We start from the raw sequence: 17,061 nt of genomic DNA, 5'->3' as shown, positions 1-17,061 counted from the left end.
CTATCCCTCGGTGTTTCCATGCAGTTTGCTTTTCTGCCTCCCTGTGTGCCCCAGTTACTTGCTTGCCACCTCCAGCTGTAGGAGTTGGACTTCACTGGTACTTGACCTTAGATGCTCGACAGATTGCTTTTAGGAACAAAGAAATACCATGGCATTTTACTGCAAGGTTCCAGGTGGGCAAAATTACTTAAAACAACATGAGCTAAAAAGATGAAATACTGTGTACCAAAATTGTAACAGATAGTGACTAGTGAATAGCGGATTGAAGCCCAGCCTTTGTCTCAGAGTAAGTCCACGTGGGGGAAAGAAAACTGCTGATTCATTCCCTCCATGTTTGCTCAACAAAGATTGTCCCTCTGGTATCACTGTCACCATACCACTTTTTAACAGGGTTTAATCTCTCCCTGGTGTGGGTGAAATTCTAGGAAAACCCTCTTTTATTTACCAAATGAAAAAGTACAAAAACCTTCCACATGTAGCCTACATGTGAGGAGAAAAACTTGGTAGTGCGCTGCTGAGCAATCAGACTTGAGGAATGTTTGCACCAGAGTAAGACCCCTTTCCAGCCCCCCCCCACCTTTCCTGAGTTGAAAATCCACTCAAAGGGGGCTGGTTAAAATTGTAAAGGACCAAAGAGAAAAATAACCTTTATTCAAAATACTACAGACTGTTTCAGTCTGTGGCTCCCTCTCTCTCAGCTTCAGTTACCGGTAATAGCAAACACTCAGTACTTTACAAGATTACTTCCAAAAAGAGCACTCCAGTTGATAGTTGGAGGGGTACACTTTAAAATCTTGGTTACCCAGTTGCAAAGATAATTCAAAAAACACCCCCAGTTGTAAGGAACCTTTAGAAGAACTTTTAAAGGTTACAGAGACTTTTGCAGTGCCCTGGATGGATAAAAATGGCACAGGTACAACATTCTTACATTACAGATAAAACACGATAGACCAGTTGTAGGGATCTGCAAAGCACTAAAAGAAAGAAATCTGATGCCTGCTACCTAACACACGGTTCCCTGGCTAAACCCTTCTCTGAAGCCAAGCCCTGGTTTCTTCCCTGAACTGCCTCTGAGTACCAGTTGCACGGGAGTAAAAGCAGAAGAGAGGGCATGCCCTCAACTCCTGCCTGTGGCTTCTAGTGGCATCTGGTGGGCCACTGTGCGAAATAGGATGCTGGACTAGATGGGCCTTGGGCCTGATCCAGCAGGGCTGTTCTTATGTAACTCACCAAAACCATGGTAGAGACTTCAGGTCCCTGCAGAGTTCCTGGCTGCTGCCATGGCTGGCCAGCCAACCTGTTGTTTCCCCTGGGAGAGGAGAGCTGGTCTTGTGGTAGCAAGCATGACTTGTCCCCATAGCTAAGCAGGGTCTGCCCTGGTTGCATATGAATGGAAGACTTGATGTGTGATCACTGCAAGATATTCCCCTCAGGAGATGAAGCCTCTCTGGGAAGAGCAAAAGGTTTCAAGTTCCCTCCCTGGCTTCTCCAAGATAGGGCTGGGAGAGATTCCTGCCTGCAACCTTGGAGAAGCTGCTGCCAGTCTGTGAAGACAATACTGAGCTAGATAGACCAATGGTCTGACTCAATATATGGCAGCTGCCTATGTTCCCTGCCTGGCTCCAACTGCATGAGAACATAGGACCCCTTGACTTCTTGCCGCCAGGCCCTCCAAGTCCTGGTCACCGAGTGCTGAGTGGCTGATCCCTAGAGGTTACTGCCTGACAGATAGGACAGGGTTCAGTTCTGTTTCAGTTCTGGTTCATTCTTTAGAGTCAGGTTGGGGTTGATTGCTACAAAAATGAACATAAAATGTCTCACATTTTCAAAAGTGTGGTGTTGATGCTCTTGAAAATGTTTTCATTCTATCTTTGTACTGAGGATTCTTTCTCTCTGGGGATAGCAGTGAGCTATTACAACATGAAAACTTATTCTTGACACATTTGATACATGCAGAATTGTTAAAATCTGAAACAAAAATAAAAACCAGTCTGCTCAGTAGAGAGTGTAGGTGTATGTCAAATGGCTTATGTTGCAGGAGGGAATGTTACAGTTGTTTTGTTTTTATCAATGTCATGCAGAAACATCTTGATTGGGTGCATATAAATCTGACACATTCCATATAAACTATGGTTCATGTTGTAACTATGTCCAAATGTATAAAAGATAGCATGTACCTTAGGAAATGTGACTTTAGATTCTGAAGAAGTAATTGGTACCTCTTAATTCTAAAAAATTGTTGGGTTTCCTAAAATGTGTTGATATTGCACTAATCAAGATATGTGGGTGGCAGCCTGTTTTATCTCTCACTTCAGCACCTGGCTTTTAAAAAGATGTTTAAAAATAAGTGTACCTGAAAATATGCTTTTTGGGAACAAATTGTGACATTCATTAATGAAGCAGCATTACTCTTAAAAAATAAATAAATCTATGGCTTCCTTAAGCACTTTCAATGAATTCTAAGAGGCCAAAGCCACATTAGTAGTAAGATTTAAGGAGGCAGCTTCTTGCTATCCTAAAACCATGACAATAGCCTTGAGCTACTATACATCTAGTGTAGCCCACACACAAAAGACCCAACTTAACACTAGGATGTTCTTGTAACAGTTTTGGCCTTCCTTCGGAACCTAGGAAGCTGCCATATACTGAGTCAGACCATTAGTCTATCTAGCTCAGTAATGCCTTCACAGACTGGCAGCGGCTTCTCCAAGGTTGCAGGCAGGAATCTCTATCAGCCCTATCTTGGAGAAGCCAGGGAGGGAAACTTGGAACCTTATGCTCTTCCCAGAGTGGCTCCATCCCCTGAAGTTCCATTGCAGTGCTCACACTTCATATGCAACCAGGGTAGACCCTGCTTAGCTAAGGGGACAAGTCATGCTTGCTGCCACAAGACCAGCTCTCCTCTCTAGCCTTAACCTTAGAAGTGCAAGAAAGTTGCCTTGAGTAGGGCTTACTCTTGCCCCATTGGTTCACATGTGAAGAAGGACCTGGTCTGAGCCAGTACAAAGACATCTGATTACCTAAGGAACAAAAACAAAATAGCAGCTTAAACTGTGGAGATGCTGACCATCATGGTTATTTTTCCCTCTTCCAGTCTTGGAGCACTTGGACCTGGAGTTCTCTGGCTGGCTGACTAGGAGCCTGTCATGGTCCTTTCTTCCCCTTCTTTCTGTTTGATGGCCCTTATAAATCTTGGCTAATTGTTTCCAGAGGATATGGCTTCCTGCCAGTCAGCTTGTACTTGCACTGCTAGTGTGGCTGTTGACTGTGACATAGATGACCATTATCTGTAAGATAGTGATGTAGAGGTTGTGGCTTTCAGCTATTGGAGATCCCGGATTTTAGACATAATATAGTGAAAAAAATGAAACAAAACAATTCCATTGTTTAATTTCTAGCCTTCTCTTTCCGTGGGATGCATTAATTTATACCAGATTACATACAATTTATCTGGGTTTCTGTTAGCTCTCTATGATCAAGAGGAGGACAAGAGTACAACTCAAAGGGGAAGGGGATCATGACAATCAAACCTACACACACAATGCCTTTCCTATCCTGTAGGGAAAAGCACATGTCTGCTCCCTCCCCTGCAGAATAGCAAGTCTTGGTTGAGCAACTGTGGGAACTGCTCCAGAATGGATTAGTCATGTCTTGGGGAGTGGGGCGGAGAATAAATATATTTATGTCTGCCTACTCTGCACCTAGTCTTGCTTTATAAGACATAGAATAGTTGTATGAAATAGTGGATTACTGGAGCAGGGAAAATTGCTTTTATTGTAAGAAGTGTTTGGCTATTACTCTGCACTAAAGTTGGAATTGGCATCTACTTTTTGAAGTGAATTGGCATCTTGAATTGGCATCTACTTTTATTATCCTTAATAATAATCAAGGTATGCTTGCTTGATACTAGGAAGAGTCATCTTGCTGGCATGACAAGTGTACAGGTATTTGCCTGTGATTTCCAGATGGCTCTGTGCTTTTTTCCTTCTTCTAAGAGACCCAAAGGGTGCTCTGGGAGCTGAACCACTAAGCTATCTTTATGTAGGAATCTAGTTTTGCACTAGATATTTGGGGAAGAGATGGCTGTTGGCAACTATTTGGGGAACTTGGCTGATGGACTTGGCAACCGGGTTTTCCAAATAGTCACTTGTTGCTCTTTGGTGTGATTAGGATTTTCATGAAATGAAAGCTCAGTACCTATTTTGCATTCAGCATTAGCTTTAAGATGCTGTTCTAGGATTGCCAACCCTCCAGGACTGGCCTGGCATCTCCAAGTACTGGCATCAATATCTAGGTGACGGTTGAAAGCAACCGTGAGGGTTTTAATGGCTTGATATTGTAAAAAAATACTTGGGGGAAATTGAAATAAAATATCTAGGAATAGTTTCACTCAGAGTTGACTGAGTTGTGCTGAACCTGTTTCTTATAGATATTGACATCTCGAGAGTGGGGCATTACAGCAGGTGGTTTTAAGTGGAAGGTTTTTGACCCTGGAATTTAGCTGTTTATAATCTTACCATATTGTTGTATGCTTTTGTTGAGCCAACTTGCTTGCTAAATTGATATGAACTATTATTTCTCCTAAATTTGCCCAAATATATTCTCCTGTTAGCAGCCTTTTCTGGAAGCATATCAATGTGAAAACTTCCTAAATTAGTAAGCTAGTACGTACAATACATGCTGTGAACGGAGTGGTTTCGTTCTCATCTGAACAAACCGTTCTGCTTTCTCTGTGTTGTAATTTAAAAACCAGTGAATATTTGGGGCTGCAGTTAAATAACTATTTTTCTCCTATATATTTTTTTCTCCTAGGCTTGAGGGGGCTGATTCTTCCAAAGTTCTAGAAGATGCTTTTGTCGTATTAAATAGTTTCAGAAGCAAAATAATCAAAATTCAAGTATGTATGTGAATAAATCCTTATGGGAACAAATTGTATTTTTCCCTTTTCAATGAGATTAAAGCTCAGCATGGTTAGTAATGGTGCTTGCTGCTGTTTTATGAAAGCTGACAACACTATTTAATTTAATGCTTAGGTACAGAAAAAACCTGATGAAATTAATGAAGATCTCCTGAGTGATGGGCTAGCAGAAGAAGAGGGGGATGTTGTTCCAAGGTAAACTGATTTGTTTGCGCTTGGGCTAAGCCCACACAGTTGGCTCTTCTTTAATTTATAACTATTTACTCTGAAGTAGCTGGACTTTAATTGAACATATGAAGCTGCTTTATACTGAGCCAAACCATTGATCTCTCCAAGTCTCTATTTTCTGTTGGAGTTTAATTTTTAAGGATCATCTTAGATGATATTGTAGATGATAAATATCATCTTAGATGATATTGTCCTACATAGCAAGTGTCTTCATTAGCTCATTTAGTTGGTACCTTGATGCCTATTTTCTACTCTCTGTTAATAGCAAATCAGTTGGAATAAAATGCCCAGTTAAAATACTGTGAGTGTTTGGTTTTGTATACATGTGGTGCAGGGAGAAAGCACAGATACATGGACATCACCCCTACAATATCTTAACCTCTAAATCATAAATAGGCTCTAAATCATATATGAAGGATATGCAAGGTCAATTCATGTCCAACCATCTGCCCCCAGAGAGCAGGAGTGTGGATCTGAACACTTTTATATTGACACACTCCTTTCAGAGTGTGTCAATGAAAAAGTAAACCAGATTTCATGAACGTAGTTGTATTTAGCATATGGTACTAACACTCTGTGAGGTACTAAAGAAAATGATTAAGTGGCGTGTTTCTGGCCCAGAGGTGCTTCTGTCTGAACAAGATAGAGGCAAAGGCAAAAGTAGAAGATGGGTACTCCAGATGAGATCTGACTAATGCTGCATTTTAAGAAGGATGTAGATAAAAGGTCAGAGGAAGGCAACAAATATGGTGAGAGGTTTGGAAAACAAGCTCTATGCAGAATGGTTGAAAGTACTAGGTATGTTCAGCTGGAGAAAGAGAGAACTGAAGGGTAGGGATGTGCATGGAACCAGCGGGGGGCGGGGCCATACCTTTAATGGCAAGGGAGGGTGTTCTTACCTGTCCCGCTGTGTTTCCCCCGCCGGCGCTGCACTTTAAAAGGGTCTGGTGAGGCGGCAGCGTACCTCTCTGCTGCCCTGTTGCCTCATCGGACCAGAAATACCATGCACATGAGCAAGTGCGACATTCGCACACACACGCCCGGGTTCATACAGGTTCATACACATCCCTACTGAGGGGGGACACAATAGCACTCTTCAAATAACTGATGGGTTGTTACACAGATTAGGACAAAGACTTTTTCTCTACTGTCCCAGAAGTTGTGGCTAGATCTAAAGGGCTTAAGTTACAAGTGGGTAAATTTCAGCTGACTGTTCAGAGAAACCTTTTAATTAAAGTGTTCAGTAATAGGACCGTTTACCTAGGAATGAGTATGGTGGGCTGTCTCTTACTTGAAGTCTTCAAGTAGAGGTTGGATAGCCATCTGTTAGGGATGTGCCAGCTGTGGATTTATTTTATTTTATTTATTTATTTAGTACATGTATATACCACCCCATACCAAAAGGTTATGACTTCATGGAGGAGAAATCTCAACGGCTACCAGCTGGAGGGCTGTGGGCCACCTCCAGCCTCAAAGGCAGGATGCCTCTGATTACCAGTTGCAGGGGAGTAATGGCAGGGGAGAGGGCACTCCCTCAACTCCTGCCTGTGGCTTCCAGTGGCATCTGGTGGGCCACTTTGCGGAACAGGATGCTGGACTAGATGGGCCTTGGGCCTGATCCAGCAGGGCTGTTCTTATGTTCTTATGTCCCTAGGCAATTCACAATATAAAACCATTAAAACATTAAGATAATTAAAACAATTTAAAATACAATAAAAACTCTAAAACCAATGCTTTAAAACTATAAACTAAAAGGTTGACTAAACAGGTATGTTTTTAGATCCTTCTTAAAAACATTCAGAGAAGGGGAAACTCTAATTTCGTTAGGAAGTGCGTTCCAGAGTTCCCAATCCATTTACTGCATCAAGCCAGGGTTTGGACTAGATGGCCAACAGATCCCCTCCAACTCTGTGATTCTCTGATTAAGCACATGTTTCTGTCTCTCCCATTGAAATGAATTAGACTTACAAGTGCTTAATACAATCCTTTCACACTTATCCCTGTGAAGGGATATGTTTTAAGATTGTGTGACAACTGCAAAAAAAAAAATATTGCTTTTGCTTGGTTCTTCACTTAAACTTGATATTTCTATCTAGGTTTGGGGGGTTGTCTTTTAATGGAAAAAATGTTTCTTCCATTTTTGTGCCACTTTTTACTTATTTCTTACATGCATGCTGAATAATAATTCTTTTGAAGCTCTACAGGTGAAGTTCAAATAGAAGGAAGGGAGAAGAAACTGGATTCTTTAAACATATTTTCTGTTGCTTCTGGCCATTTATATGAACGCTTTTTAAGGTAGATAACTTCCATTGTACTTTATACATGTTACTCATGTATATTATAATCCTGGAAATGACTAGTAGAATCTGAAATGGGGCTGATGAAGGTTGGGAGCCAACTTGCTTGAGCTATATATTCAAGCTATATCTATATCTATATCTATATCTATATCTATATCTATATCTATATCTATATCTATATCTATATCTATCCATCTATCTATCTATCTATCTATCTATCTATATCTCAGCATTGATACTAGTCACATATAACTGTTAGCTTCCAGCATCTTGTAGTAATGTGAGGCTGCACATCTGCAAGTGTACCCATAAGTGGAATTTCTTTCTCCTCAGAATCATGATGCTCTCAGTCCTGCGCCACACCAAAACCCCAGTTAAATTTTGGTTTCTGAAGAACTATCTGTCACCTACATTTAAAGTAAGCACAGTATTTCCCTCTTAAATCAAATCCTTTTTTGTGAAGCTTTAACATAAGGAAGGGTGCTTGACTCCCTTAGCTGGAAGGTGTTTAATGTCAGGAATAAAGTAAGAATTGACATTATGAATTAAAAGTTACATAAGGCAACATCACTACATTTTTCAAATGTAAATGTCAGCTTTGTATGAAGCTTTTAAGAAGAATGTTCTTTACCATTTTTTGTGCTGCTAATGCTATCAGAGTAAATCATTCTTATTACCCTTTGTCAGGTAAAAGGCAATTCTGATAAGTGTTATCTTGCAACAGATTCTGTCACTTAAAAGTTCAGCTTTGCAATTATACAAGACCCAGTATCAGCTGACTCCAAAGAGTACAAAAGAGGAAAGAATGAAATGGGGCCAATTCAGATGTGACAGGGCCATAATTTTAACCATGGTTAAGAGTTTGGGTGTGACCCATGGATGCCAAATTCCTCCATCAGTTGCAGTCGGGGAATATATCAGCATTTCTGTTAATCTCACTGAGGACTAACCAGATGCCCTGCTTCACAGGGAATTCAAGAACTTAGGGTTTCAAGAACTTGTATGGCAAAATAATTTCAATTTGAGAATAGTTTCTCTAGACCAGGAAAGGACAACTCTGGCTGCCCACATTGTCCTCTGGACATTTGGCTACACATGACAAATCCCACCCACCCACCCACCCCTCCATCTGGCCCTGAAATTTTTTAATAAATATGTTGCAAGATGTTTTGCTCAGTTCACACGTAAAGAAAAGAAGCAATAAGACTCACACCACATTCACATGTAACAACAAAGTGTGGGTTGTCAGTACAAGGACCAACAGAGCTGAAGCTTACTGAACCTCAGCTTTGTATGTGATGCCTTTTCTCCTCCCCCCACCCCAGTACGCGAAGGGATCAAACCATGCTTTGTTAACTAAGCACAGTTAGAACAAGCCACAGTTTGCCTTGAACATGACAGATAACTGTGATTTGTTCCAGAGTGAAAGCAAAAGCTTTCAGTTGCATTCCCTTATGGTGTAAAAAGAGAGGAAAGGGGATCATATCCAAGCTTGGTTGGGTTCCCTTCAGCTCTACTCATCCCTGTCTATACAAACCTGTGGATCTGGAAGTGATCCGTTGTCGTCATGAGAAATGGGTTACTGCGCCTGCACAGGAACCTTCCAGATGGATTAATTAGCTCCTTTCTGGCGCCCCTCCCTGCCGTGCATGTTCTCAGTGCTTTCCTTTTATCAGCAGTCAGGTGCCATTTTGATTCAGTTTCTTTTTAACCGCTGATGCTTCGAGACCTGTGGGTTATTGCTCCTCAGTTAGTAGAAAAGAAGAGCATTATTAAGAATGGATTTCACAGTACATTTGATCTACAGACTTTAAGTTGACCATTCTTTGTTTTCTGGAGGTTGGACTTGGTTTTGTGAGATTCTTTGGCTCTGCCATTAGAATGGAGGGAGCGGAGAGAGAAAAGATGACTTTTAAGTGTTGCTCTCAGTGTAGAACAAAATTGCCATCTACTGATGAGCATGACCTTTGTTTGTTTTGCCTCGGTGAACAGCATGTTCCGGCTACTGGTAGGATTTGCAAGTCCTTTTCGAAGCAAACTTTAAAATATTGTTCGTTGTGCCTCAGAGCATTGTTGTATGGTGATGCACTGCATCCACCAGAGACCGGTGTTGACACCAAGACTGGCATCAATGGGCTCGACACCAAAATCGACATTGACAGCTCCGATGTTGGAGTCAGGGTCTGTACATGTGCAGTCTAAAATCCTGGCAGATGGTCTGGAAGAGATTGTCTTCAAGAAGCCGAGGACTACTGGTACCAGGCACAGCATAAGCGGTATCGTGTTTCTTCGGACAATGACTCTCCACCGCTGAAGTCTAAAATGCCATGTCTGTCGAGATCGAGGATTTCCTTACCTTCATCGGTACAATCTCGAGATCCCTCGATATGATGAGCTCGTCGGTATTAAAACTTTCAACATTGGGGGATTCCTTGGGATCCACCAATCTTCTGCCTTGGCCATCAACACTGACATTCTTGTCGACATCAACTTGAAAGCTGGTTATCGACGGCCGATACCGAGGTTGGGATTTTGCATAGGAATGTTCCATATTCACCATTGGCGACGGTGGCACAGCATTCCTACAAGCCGTTGATGTTATCTCCAGCAAGGACACTGGTGAAGTCTCCCTTGCTGCTGTTTGACATTACTGATGACACTTTTCTGGATCAGGGGACTGCAAAGTCCCTTATGAACATAATGGATTCTTCCATGAACATGCCTTCTGGTTCAACCTTTCAAGGGTTTCTCAGTGGCAGTCTGGATTTTGATGCAGAGGAGGACTCTGCTCCTAAAACCCCATCTATGTCTCCATTTGGAATTTTTATGACTCGAACTGTTTTGTTGTTGTTGTCGTCGTCATCATCTTTCCAACCTATGCAGCCTTCTATAGCAACAACCACTTTACCTTCTACCAGCACTACAACACTGTGGAAGCAGAGTTCTCCATTCATGCTGTCACAGCAATATGTACTGCAGAGGGACCCTCTGCACACATGTGGTTTTAGGCACACTTTGTCTCCAGTGATGCAGATAGATTTTGCAGAGTTCCAACTGGGGAAGGTGCAGCAGCTGTTGCATGGCAGCCGTCACTGTCTGTGCAACAGCGAGTGCCTCAACCACAACCTATTGAACCCTTACAGTCTTGAACAGCCTCAGGGGCCCAAGTGGGAGTTAGCCAGGGTGTTCAGACCACACCAGCTATAGTAGAGGTGCTGGTAGCACCTGCGGCACCTCTGGGACTTGCCCTGCCTCAGCGCCCATCGCCATCTTCTGGAGGGAATTCTCAATCGCCTCCATCGCTGGAACCAGCGCATGAACCTGTGCAGGTTCCGGAGGAGCACCCTGTAACATCTGATGACTCCTACAACTCCTCCCAGTCCTCTGATACTGACAAAGATGATTCCACTGGTGCGCCTGAGAATCCATCTGATTCCCCCTTAGGACGTTCCCCTAAAACCATCCACCTCACCTAATGAGGAACTAAAATCTTATACTAAGATGATACAGCAGATGGCGGAGATGCTGGGTCTGTAGCTAAAGCATCCTGCAGCTGACCTTGAGGACCCAGTCTGCAAGATGATGGCACCTGTGTTATCCACACAACCTATTGTGTTGCCCATGGTACCAGTTATTTTGAAAGTGGCTAAAATAGCATGGGAGGTCCTACAAACTCTCCAGACATTTTGATTGTTAGGGTAGAGGTTTGTATTGCATTGAGGAAGAGGAGAACTCTTACTTTCTTAAAGCATCCTATTCCAAACTCTTTAGTAATAAACTGCAAGTCCTCTTATAAATCAGGACACCGTCATTCGACACCTTCGTATGAAAAGGGGAGAAAGCTGTACATCCTTGGGCATCGGGTTTATTCTACAGCGAGCCTATATATTCATATTGCAAATTAGGCAATCTGCATGGCCCACTACAATTATTGCCTTTGGGACTCTTTGCAAAAGGAGAACTCCACACTCAAACCAGAGGGTTTTAAGAAATACAGTGAAGTGCTCAGCAAGTCGGCAGAACTTACAAGACAGCAGCTGAGCACTTTCAAGCACCTGGCAGAAACTGAATCCAGGTCAATGACTAAAGTGGTCTCTCTCAGGCGTCATGCCTGCTTGCGTTCCTCCACCCTGCAGAATGACATGAGAGACAGGATTGAAAAATTGCCATTCGATGGTAAGGGTCTCTTTAGTGAAATCACAGATACTTCTATGAAGATGTTTAAAAAGTCAACATTTACAGCCAAGAGTTTCTCGTCGACTGCTGCTGCAACTCAGGGCTCATCCCACTACCCCAATTACAATCGCCAGCATTCTGGCTTCAGATACCAAGGCTTTAAAGAGTACAAGAAGCAATACAAACCTTTTCAGAAAAAGAGCTATGGCCAGAGGAATAAGGAAGGACTCTGCCAAGGAGTCCCTTTGATCCCCAAGATCGTCCACTGTATGTACCAGCATCACCCTCTGAAGTCATTAACACCAGCGTATTGGCTGTCAGTGGCATATCTTCAATAAGCACAGTTTTGCCATGTCATCAGACTGGTCAGTCATGCTTCGGTATGATAACTCCAGACCAGTGGATTTTGAGAGCTATAGGCATTGGTTATGTAATCAAGTTCAAAACTTGCCAAGCTCTGGAGGCATGAGGATCACTCCTTCAACTCCAACATTGCTGGAAGAGATTTGAATTTTGTTGGAGAAAGGAGTAATAGTGCCAGTGCGGTGGACCGACCAGTTGAGGGGATTCTACTCACATTATTTCCTTATTTCAAGGCGGGACGAAGGAATCAGGGTGATTATGGATCTCCAAAGCCTAAATCAATTCATCGATATGCGCAAATTCCAAATGACAACGCTGCAAGGAATTCTTCCGCTCCTCGCCAAGGAGGAGTGGCTTGCTACGTTAGACCTCAAAGATGTGTATTTTCATATAGAAATTCAACACAACCACTGGCAATACTTGCAGTTTGCAGGAGGAAACTCAGTATTCCAGTACAGGGTTCTGTCCTTCGGGTTGTCTATGGCACCGAGGGTGTTCACAAAGTGTATGTCGGCAATTAGAGCTTACCTGTGGACACAAGGTATTGTAGTGTTCCCTTTTCTGGATGACTGGCTCCTGGTACACCGCAACAAGGCAGAGTCAGTGTCATGAATCCAATATGTCTTGTGACTGTTAGAGGACTTGGGAGTCCAGGTCAGTTGGGCCAAATTGAAACTGCAGCCTACCAGGTTGATAGAATATATTGGAGCGGTGTTGAATGCACAAATGAAGGAGTACTTGCCGAAAGATAGGTGCAGGCAGATCTACATTCTAGTGAGCCAGTTCAAGGACCAGCCTCGGCAGCGGGCCAAGCAGATCCAAAGGTTACTTGGTCTGATGGCTTCGTGCAAGGCAACGGTCTGCTATATCTGGCTGCTATATGGGACAACTACAGGTATGGTTTCTTTAGTTGTTCTGCTTGAACATCGACCTTCAGCAGATGCTACTACAGGTGAAACTCGGAAAATTAGAATATCGTGCAAAAGTCCATTAATTTCAGTAATGCAAATTAAAAGGTGAAACTGATATATGAGACAGACGCATTACATGCAAAGCGAGATAAGTCAAGCCTTAATTTGTTATAATTGTGATGATCATGGCGTACAGCTCATGAAAACCCCAAATCCACAATCCCAGAAAATTAGAATATTACATGGAACCAAGAAGACAAGGATTGTAGAATAGAACAATATCGGACCTCTGAAAAGTATAAGCATGCATATGTATTCAGTACTTGGTTTGGGCCCCTTTTGCAGCAATTACTGCCTCAATGCGGCGTGGCATGGATGCTATCAGCCTGTGGCACTGATGAGGTGTTATGGAAGACCAGGATGCTTCATTAGCGGCCTTCAGCTCTTCTGCATTGTTTGGTCTCATGTCTCTCATCCTTCTCTTGGCAATGCCCCATAGATTCTCTATGGGGTCCGGTCAGGCGAGTTTGCTGGCCAATCAAGCACAGTACACTGTATACTTTTCAGAGGTCCGATATTGTTCTATTCTACAATCCTTGTCTTCTTGGTTCCATGTAATATTCTAATTTTCTGGGATTGTGGATTTGGGGTTTTCATGAGCTGTACACCATGATCATCACAATTATAACAAATTAAGGCTTGACTTATCTCGCTTTGCATGTAATGCGTCTGTCTCATATATCAGTTTCACCTTTTAATTTGCATTACTGAAATTAATGGACTTTTGCACGATATTCTAATTTTCCGAGTTTCACCTGTAGATATTCCACCGGCTGTTCTAAGGTCTTTGAGATGGTGAAAAGTGAAGAATCTACTACATGGCATAGCTTTTGATCCTCCGATCCCAACACAGTGGTTAACAATAGATGCCTCTCTATCAGGGTGGGGGCACATTGCGAGAGTCATCGGACTGAAAGTTGTGGACGGTGAAGCAACAAAGGATGCACATCAGTTTCCTAGAACTGATGGCAGTGTAGCTGGCATTAAAATCCTTTTGCGCCAAAAACATGGCAAATGGACAAAAACATGGCAGTTGCTAATGTCAGTTGTCAAGGTGACATTAGCTGGCATTGAAATCCTTTTGCGCCAAAAAACATGGCAAATGGACAAAAACATGGCAATTGCTAATGTCAGTTGTCAAGGTGGCATGGCTTCACATTCACTATGTGTGCTAAGCACACAACTTTGGAATTGGTTCATATACCGAAACATTTACCTGCTTGCCATTCACATCAAAGGAGTGGGAAATATCTTAGCAGACGATTTAAGCAGGATGTTTGAGAACCAACATCATGAATGGGAACTGAAACAGACGTGCCTGGACCAGTTGACCCACCTGGTGGGGTGTTCCTCAGGTGGATATATTTGCAACAACCATGAACAAAAAATTTCTATGGTTTTGTTACAGAGCAAGGGAAGAAATGTTCCCTGGGGAATGCCTTTCAGTACCACTGGGGCAGAGATCTGCCGTATATGTTCCCTCTGCAACCCCTGCTCAACAGGGTAGCGGGCAAACTGATACAGGACAATGCAAGAGCCATATTAGTGACCCCATGGTGGCCACACCAGCTGTGGTTTGCATTGCTACTCAGACTGACAGGGAACACCTATTGTCACCTGTCTGTAGACTACAATCTACTGATAAGAGAGGGGGAATGGATATTGCACCCAGCCCTTCAAACACTACGGTTGACGGCGTGGAGTGTTGGCTATTGTGGAGGATCCTGTTAAATAGTCGTAGACCAGAGCTGCTCAATTTTGGCCCTCCTGCAGCTGTTGGCCTACAACTCCCATGATCCTTGGCTATTGGCCATTGTGGCTGGGGATAATGAAAGTTGTAGTCCAAAAACGGCTGCGGGGGGGTGCTAAGTTGAGCAGGTCTAGCGTAGACCCTTGACTAGAAAAAACTACTCTAGCAAATGGAAACTCTTCACCAGTTACACTAGAGACCGTGGATTTGATCCTTTCAGGACTTCTACTGTACCTCCCTGGCCTCAAGGAATCGGGCCTGGCAAACGTATCCCTACAGGTGCATCTTGCCACTATTTCAACTCGACACAGGGGGTGGCAAGGCCGGACTGCCTTCTCACATCCGCACTGTAAGAAATTTTTAAGAGGCCTTAATAACCTTTATCCTCCAGTGAGACACCCAGCAGAACAGTGGAGTCTGTCACTGGTATTGGCCTCATTAATGGAGCCGCCCTTTGAGCCACTTTATAAAGCCAGTTTATGACATTTGACACTAAAGACTGCATTCCTGATCGCTATTACTACTGCCCATTGTGTGAGTGAACTGGCCGCTTTACGGGTGGACAACTCCTATATGCAGTTCTTCTCTAACAAGGTAGTTATGCTTTCCGGCTTTCTTACCGAAAGTAGTGACGGACTTCCTCTTGAATAAAAAGCGCTACATTTGTTAGATGCCAGAAGATGCCTCCTGTATTATCTGTGGGACAGAGAGCATTAGACGTTTGAAACTGCTTTTTGTATAGTTTAAAGGCAAGAATGAGGGAATGTCTGTATCAAGACAAAGACTATCGCATTGGTTGGTGGAACTCATTTTCTTAACATACAAGTTGCAGCACCAACAGCCTCCAAAAATGGTGAAAGCACACTCTAGCAGAGCTTACCCAACCTCCGCTGCATCTGGACTCCATTTCAAAGATTTGTGTGCGGCAGCTACCTGGACTACACATTTGCCTTTCATAAGGCACTATGCCATAGACTTGAGCATGGCTGCAGAAGCAAAATTTGGAAGAGAGGTACTGAAGAGAGTTATGGAATAGTGGGTGAAACAGCTGTGCCCTCCACCTCTGAGGTGTGTGGGGGAAGCTGGTTAATCACCCATTTCTCATGACAACGGATCACTTCCAGATAAACAGGTTGCTTTCCTGTAACTTATGATCTGGAGGTGATCCGTTGTCAATCATGAGACCCACCCATACCTTCCCGCTGCAGCATTTATTTATTTATTTATTTATTTAAAGAGTCTTATCTGTTTTGCACAGTTGATTGAACAGTTGAGGATCATCTAAGCAACAGGCAATCTGCAAGAAACTGAATCAAAATGGTGCCTGAATGCTGATTAAAGGAAAGCATTGAACATGTGCATGGCAGGGAGGGGCTCCAGAGAGGAGCTAATTAATCCATCCAGAAGGTCGCTGCGCAGGTACAGTAACCCATTTCTCCTGACTGACAATGGATCACCTCCAGATCATAAGTTACAGCTAAGCAGCCTGTTTTTCCTTGTTTACATGCACATGCAAGCTCACTACTCATTTGAGATACCACTCTAAAACTGAGAGATCTTTTAGGAAGCTTATTGATTCCTCTCTTTTGCACACAACACACAGATTCATATATTTCTTTCTCTCTCACACACATGCTGTTAATGATATATTATCAAAAGAATTGTGCAATATTTGTGAACCACTTACTTTTAATTCATGCCACATATTATAGATCTTGACTATCTGATGATCAGATTGTTCTGCCTAGTGTCTGGGGCATAGAGTGGCTGCTGAGAATACAGAAATAGGCCTCCCTTGACTGAAATCAAAATGGATAACCTAAAGCCGGGAATTATGAAGGGTGTATTCCTTATCTTGACTTTCCCATGTGACAGTGATCAATTCATTTGTATTGGCAACAATATGTACATAGTTTTTCTTTTCCTTGTAGGAGGTTATTCCTTACATGGCAGAAAAATATGGTTTCCAGTATGAACTTGTGCAGTACAAATGGCCCCGCTGGCTTCATCAACAGACAGAAAAGCAACGAATCATCTGGGGTTACAAAATTCTTTTCCTGGATGTTCTTTTCCCATTGGCTGTGGACAAAATAATATTTGTTGATGCTGATCAGGTAAAAAAAATCAGTTTAATAAAATGTGTATAGAAATGTCCACATTGGTTCCGTTTCCTCCCCTCCCCGACAGAAGTGTTTGAATGTATGCCTCAGGCCAGCTCAGTAGTTTCTTGTAGGAAAGCTTTTTCTAGGCCCCACCTGTCACCACACTTTGCATATTACAACCCTGCTGCCAGCATCTCTGTTTATCCTAAATATCAGCTCACCCATTACTGTAGTATGTGGTACTAAGGCATGG

At 42.8% G+C, this 17,061-nt stretch overlaps 1 protein-coding gene across 5 annotated transcripts in view; it reads left to right on the top strand.

The window, feature by feature from the left end:
- UGGT2 (UDP-glucose glycoprotein glucosyltransferase 2) overlaps positions 1-17,061 on the top strand; it is a 130,776-nt gene that overhangs the window by 100,541 nt on the left and 13,174 nt on the right. For all 5 annotated transcript variants that reach the window (XR_008319566.1, XM_053310132.1, XM_053310134.1 and 2 more), the window contains 5 exons: positions 4,813-4,897; positions 5,034-5,113; positions 7,343-7,441; positions 7,780-7,864; positions 16,638-16,820. Coding sequence is in view for 4 of the 5 variants with exons in the window: in XM_053310132.1 (XP_053166107.1) it covers positions 4,813-4,897; positions 5,034-5,113; positions 7,343-7,441; positions 7,780-7,864; positions 16,638-16,820 (532 nt within the window). In the remaining variant the exon portion in view is untranslated. The remainder of the gene's footprint in view (positions 1-4,812; positions 4,898-5,033; positions 5,114-7,342; positions 7,442-7,779; positions 7,865-16,637; positions 16,821-17,061) is intronic.

This window comes from Hemicordylus capensis, chromosome 3 (assembly GCF_027244095.1).
Source record: "Hemicordylus capensis ecotype Gifberg chromosome 3, rHemCap1.1.pri, whole genome shotgun sequence".
Taxonomy (NCBI): domain Eukaryota; kingdom Metazoa; phylum Chordata; class Lepidosauria; order Squamata; family Cordylidae; genus Hemicordylus; species Hemicordylus capensis.
This window is presented reverse-complemented; position numbering and strand designations above follow the sequence as displayed.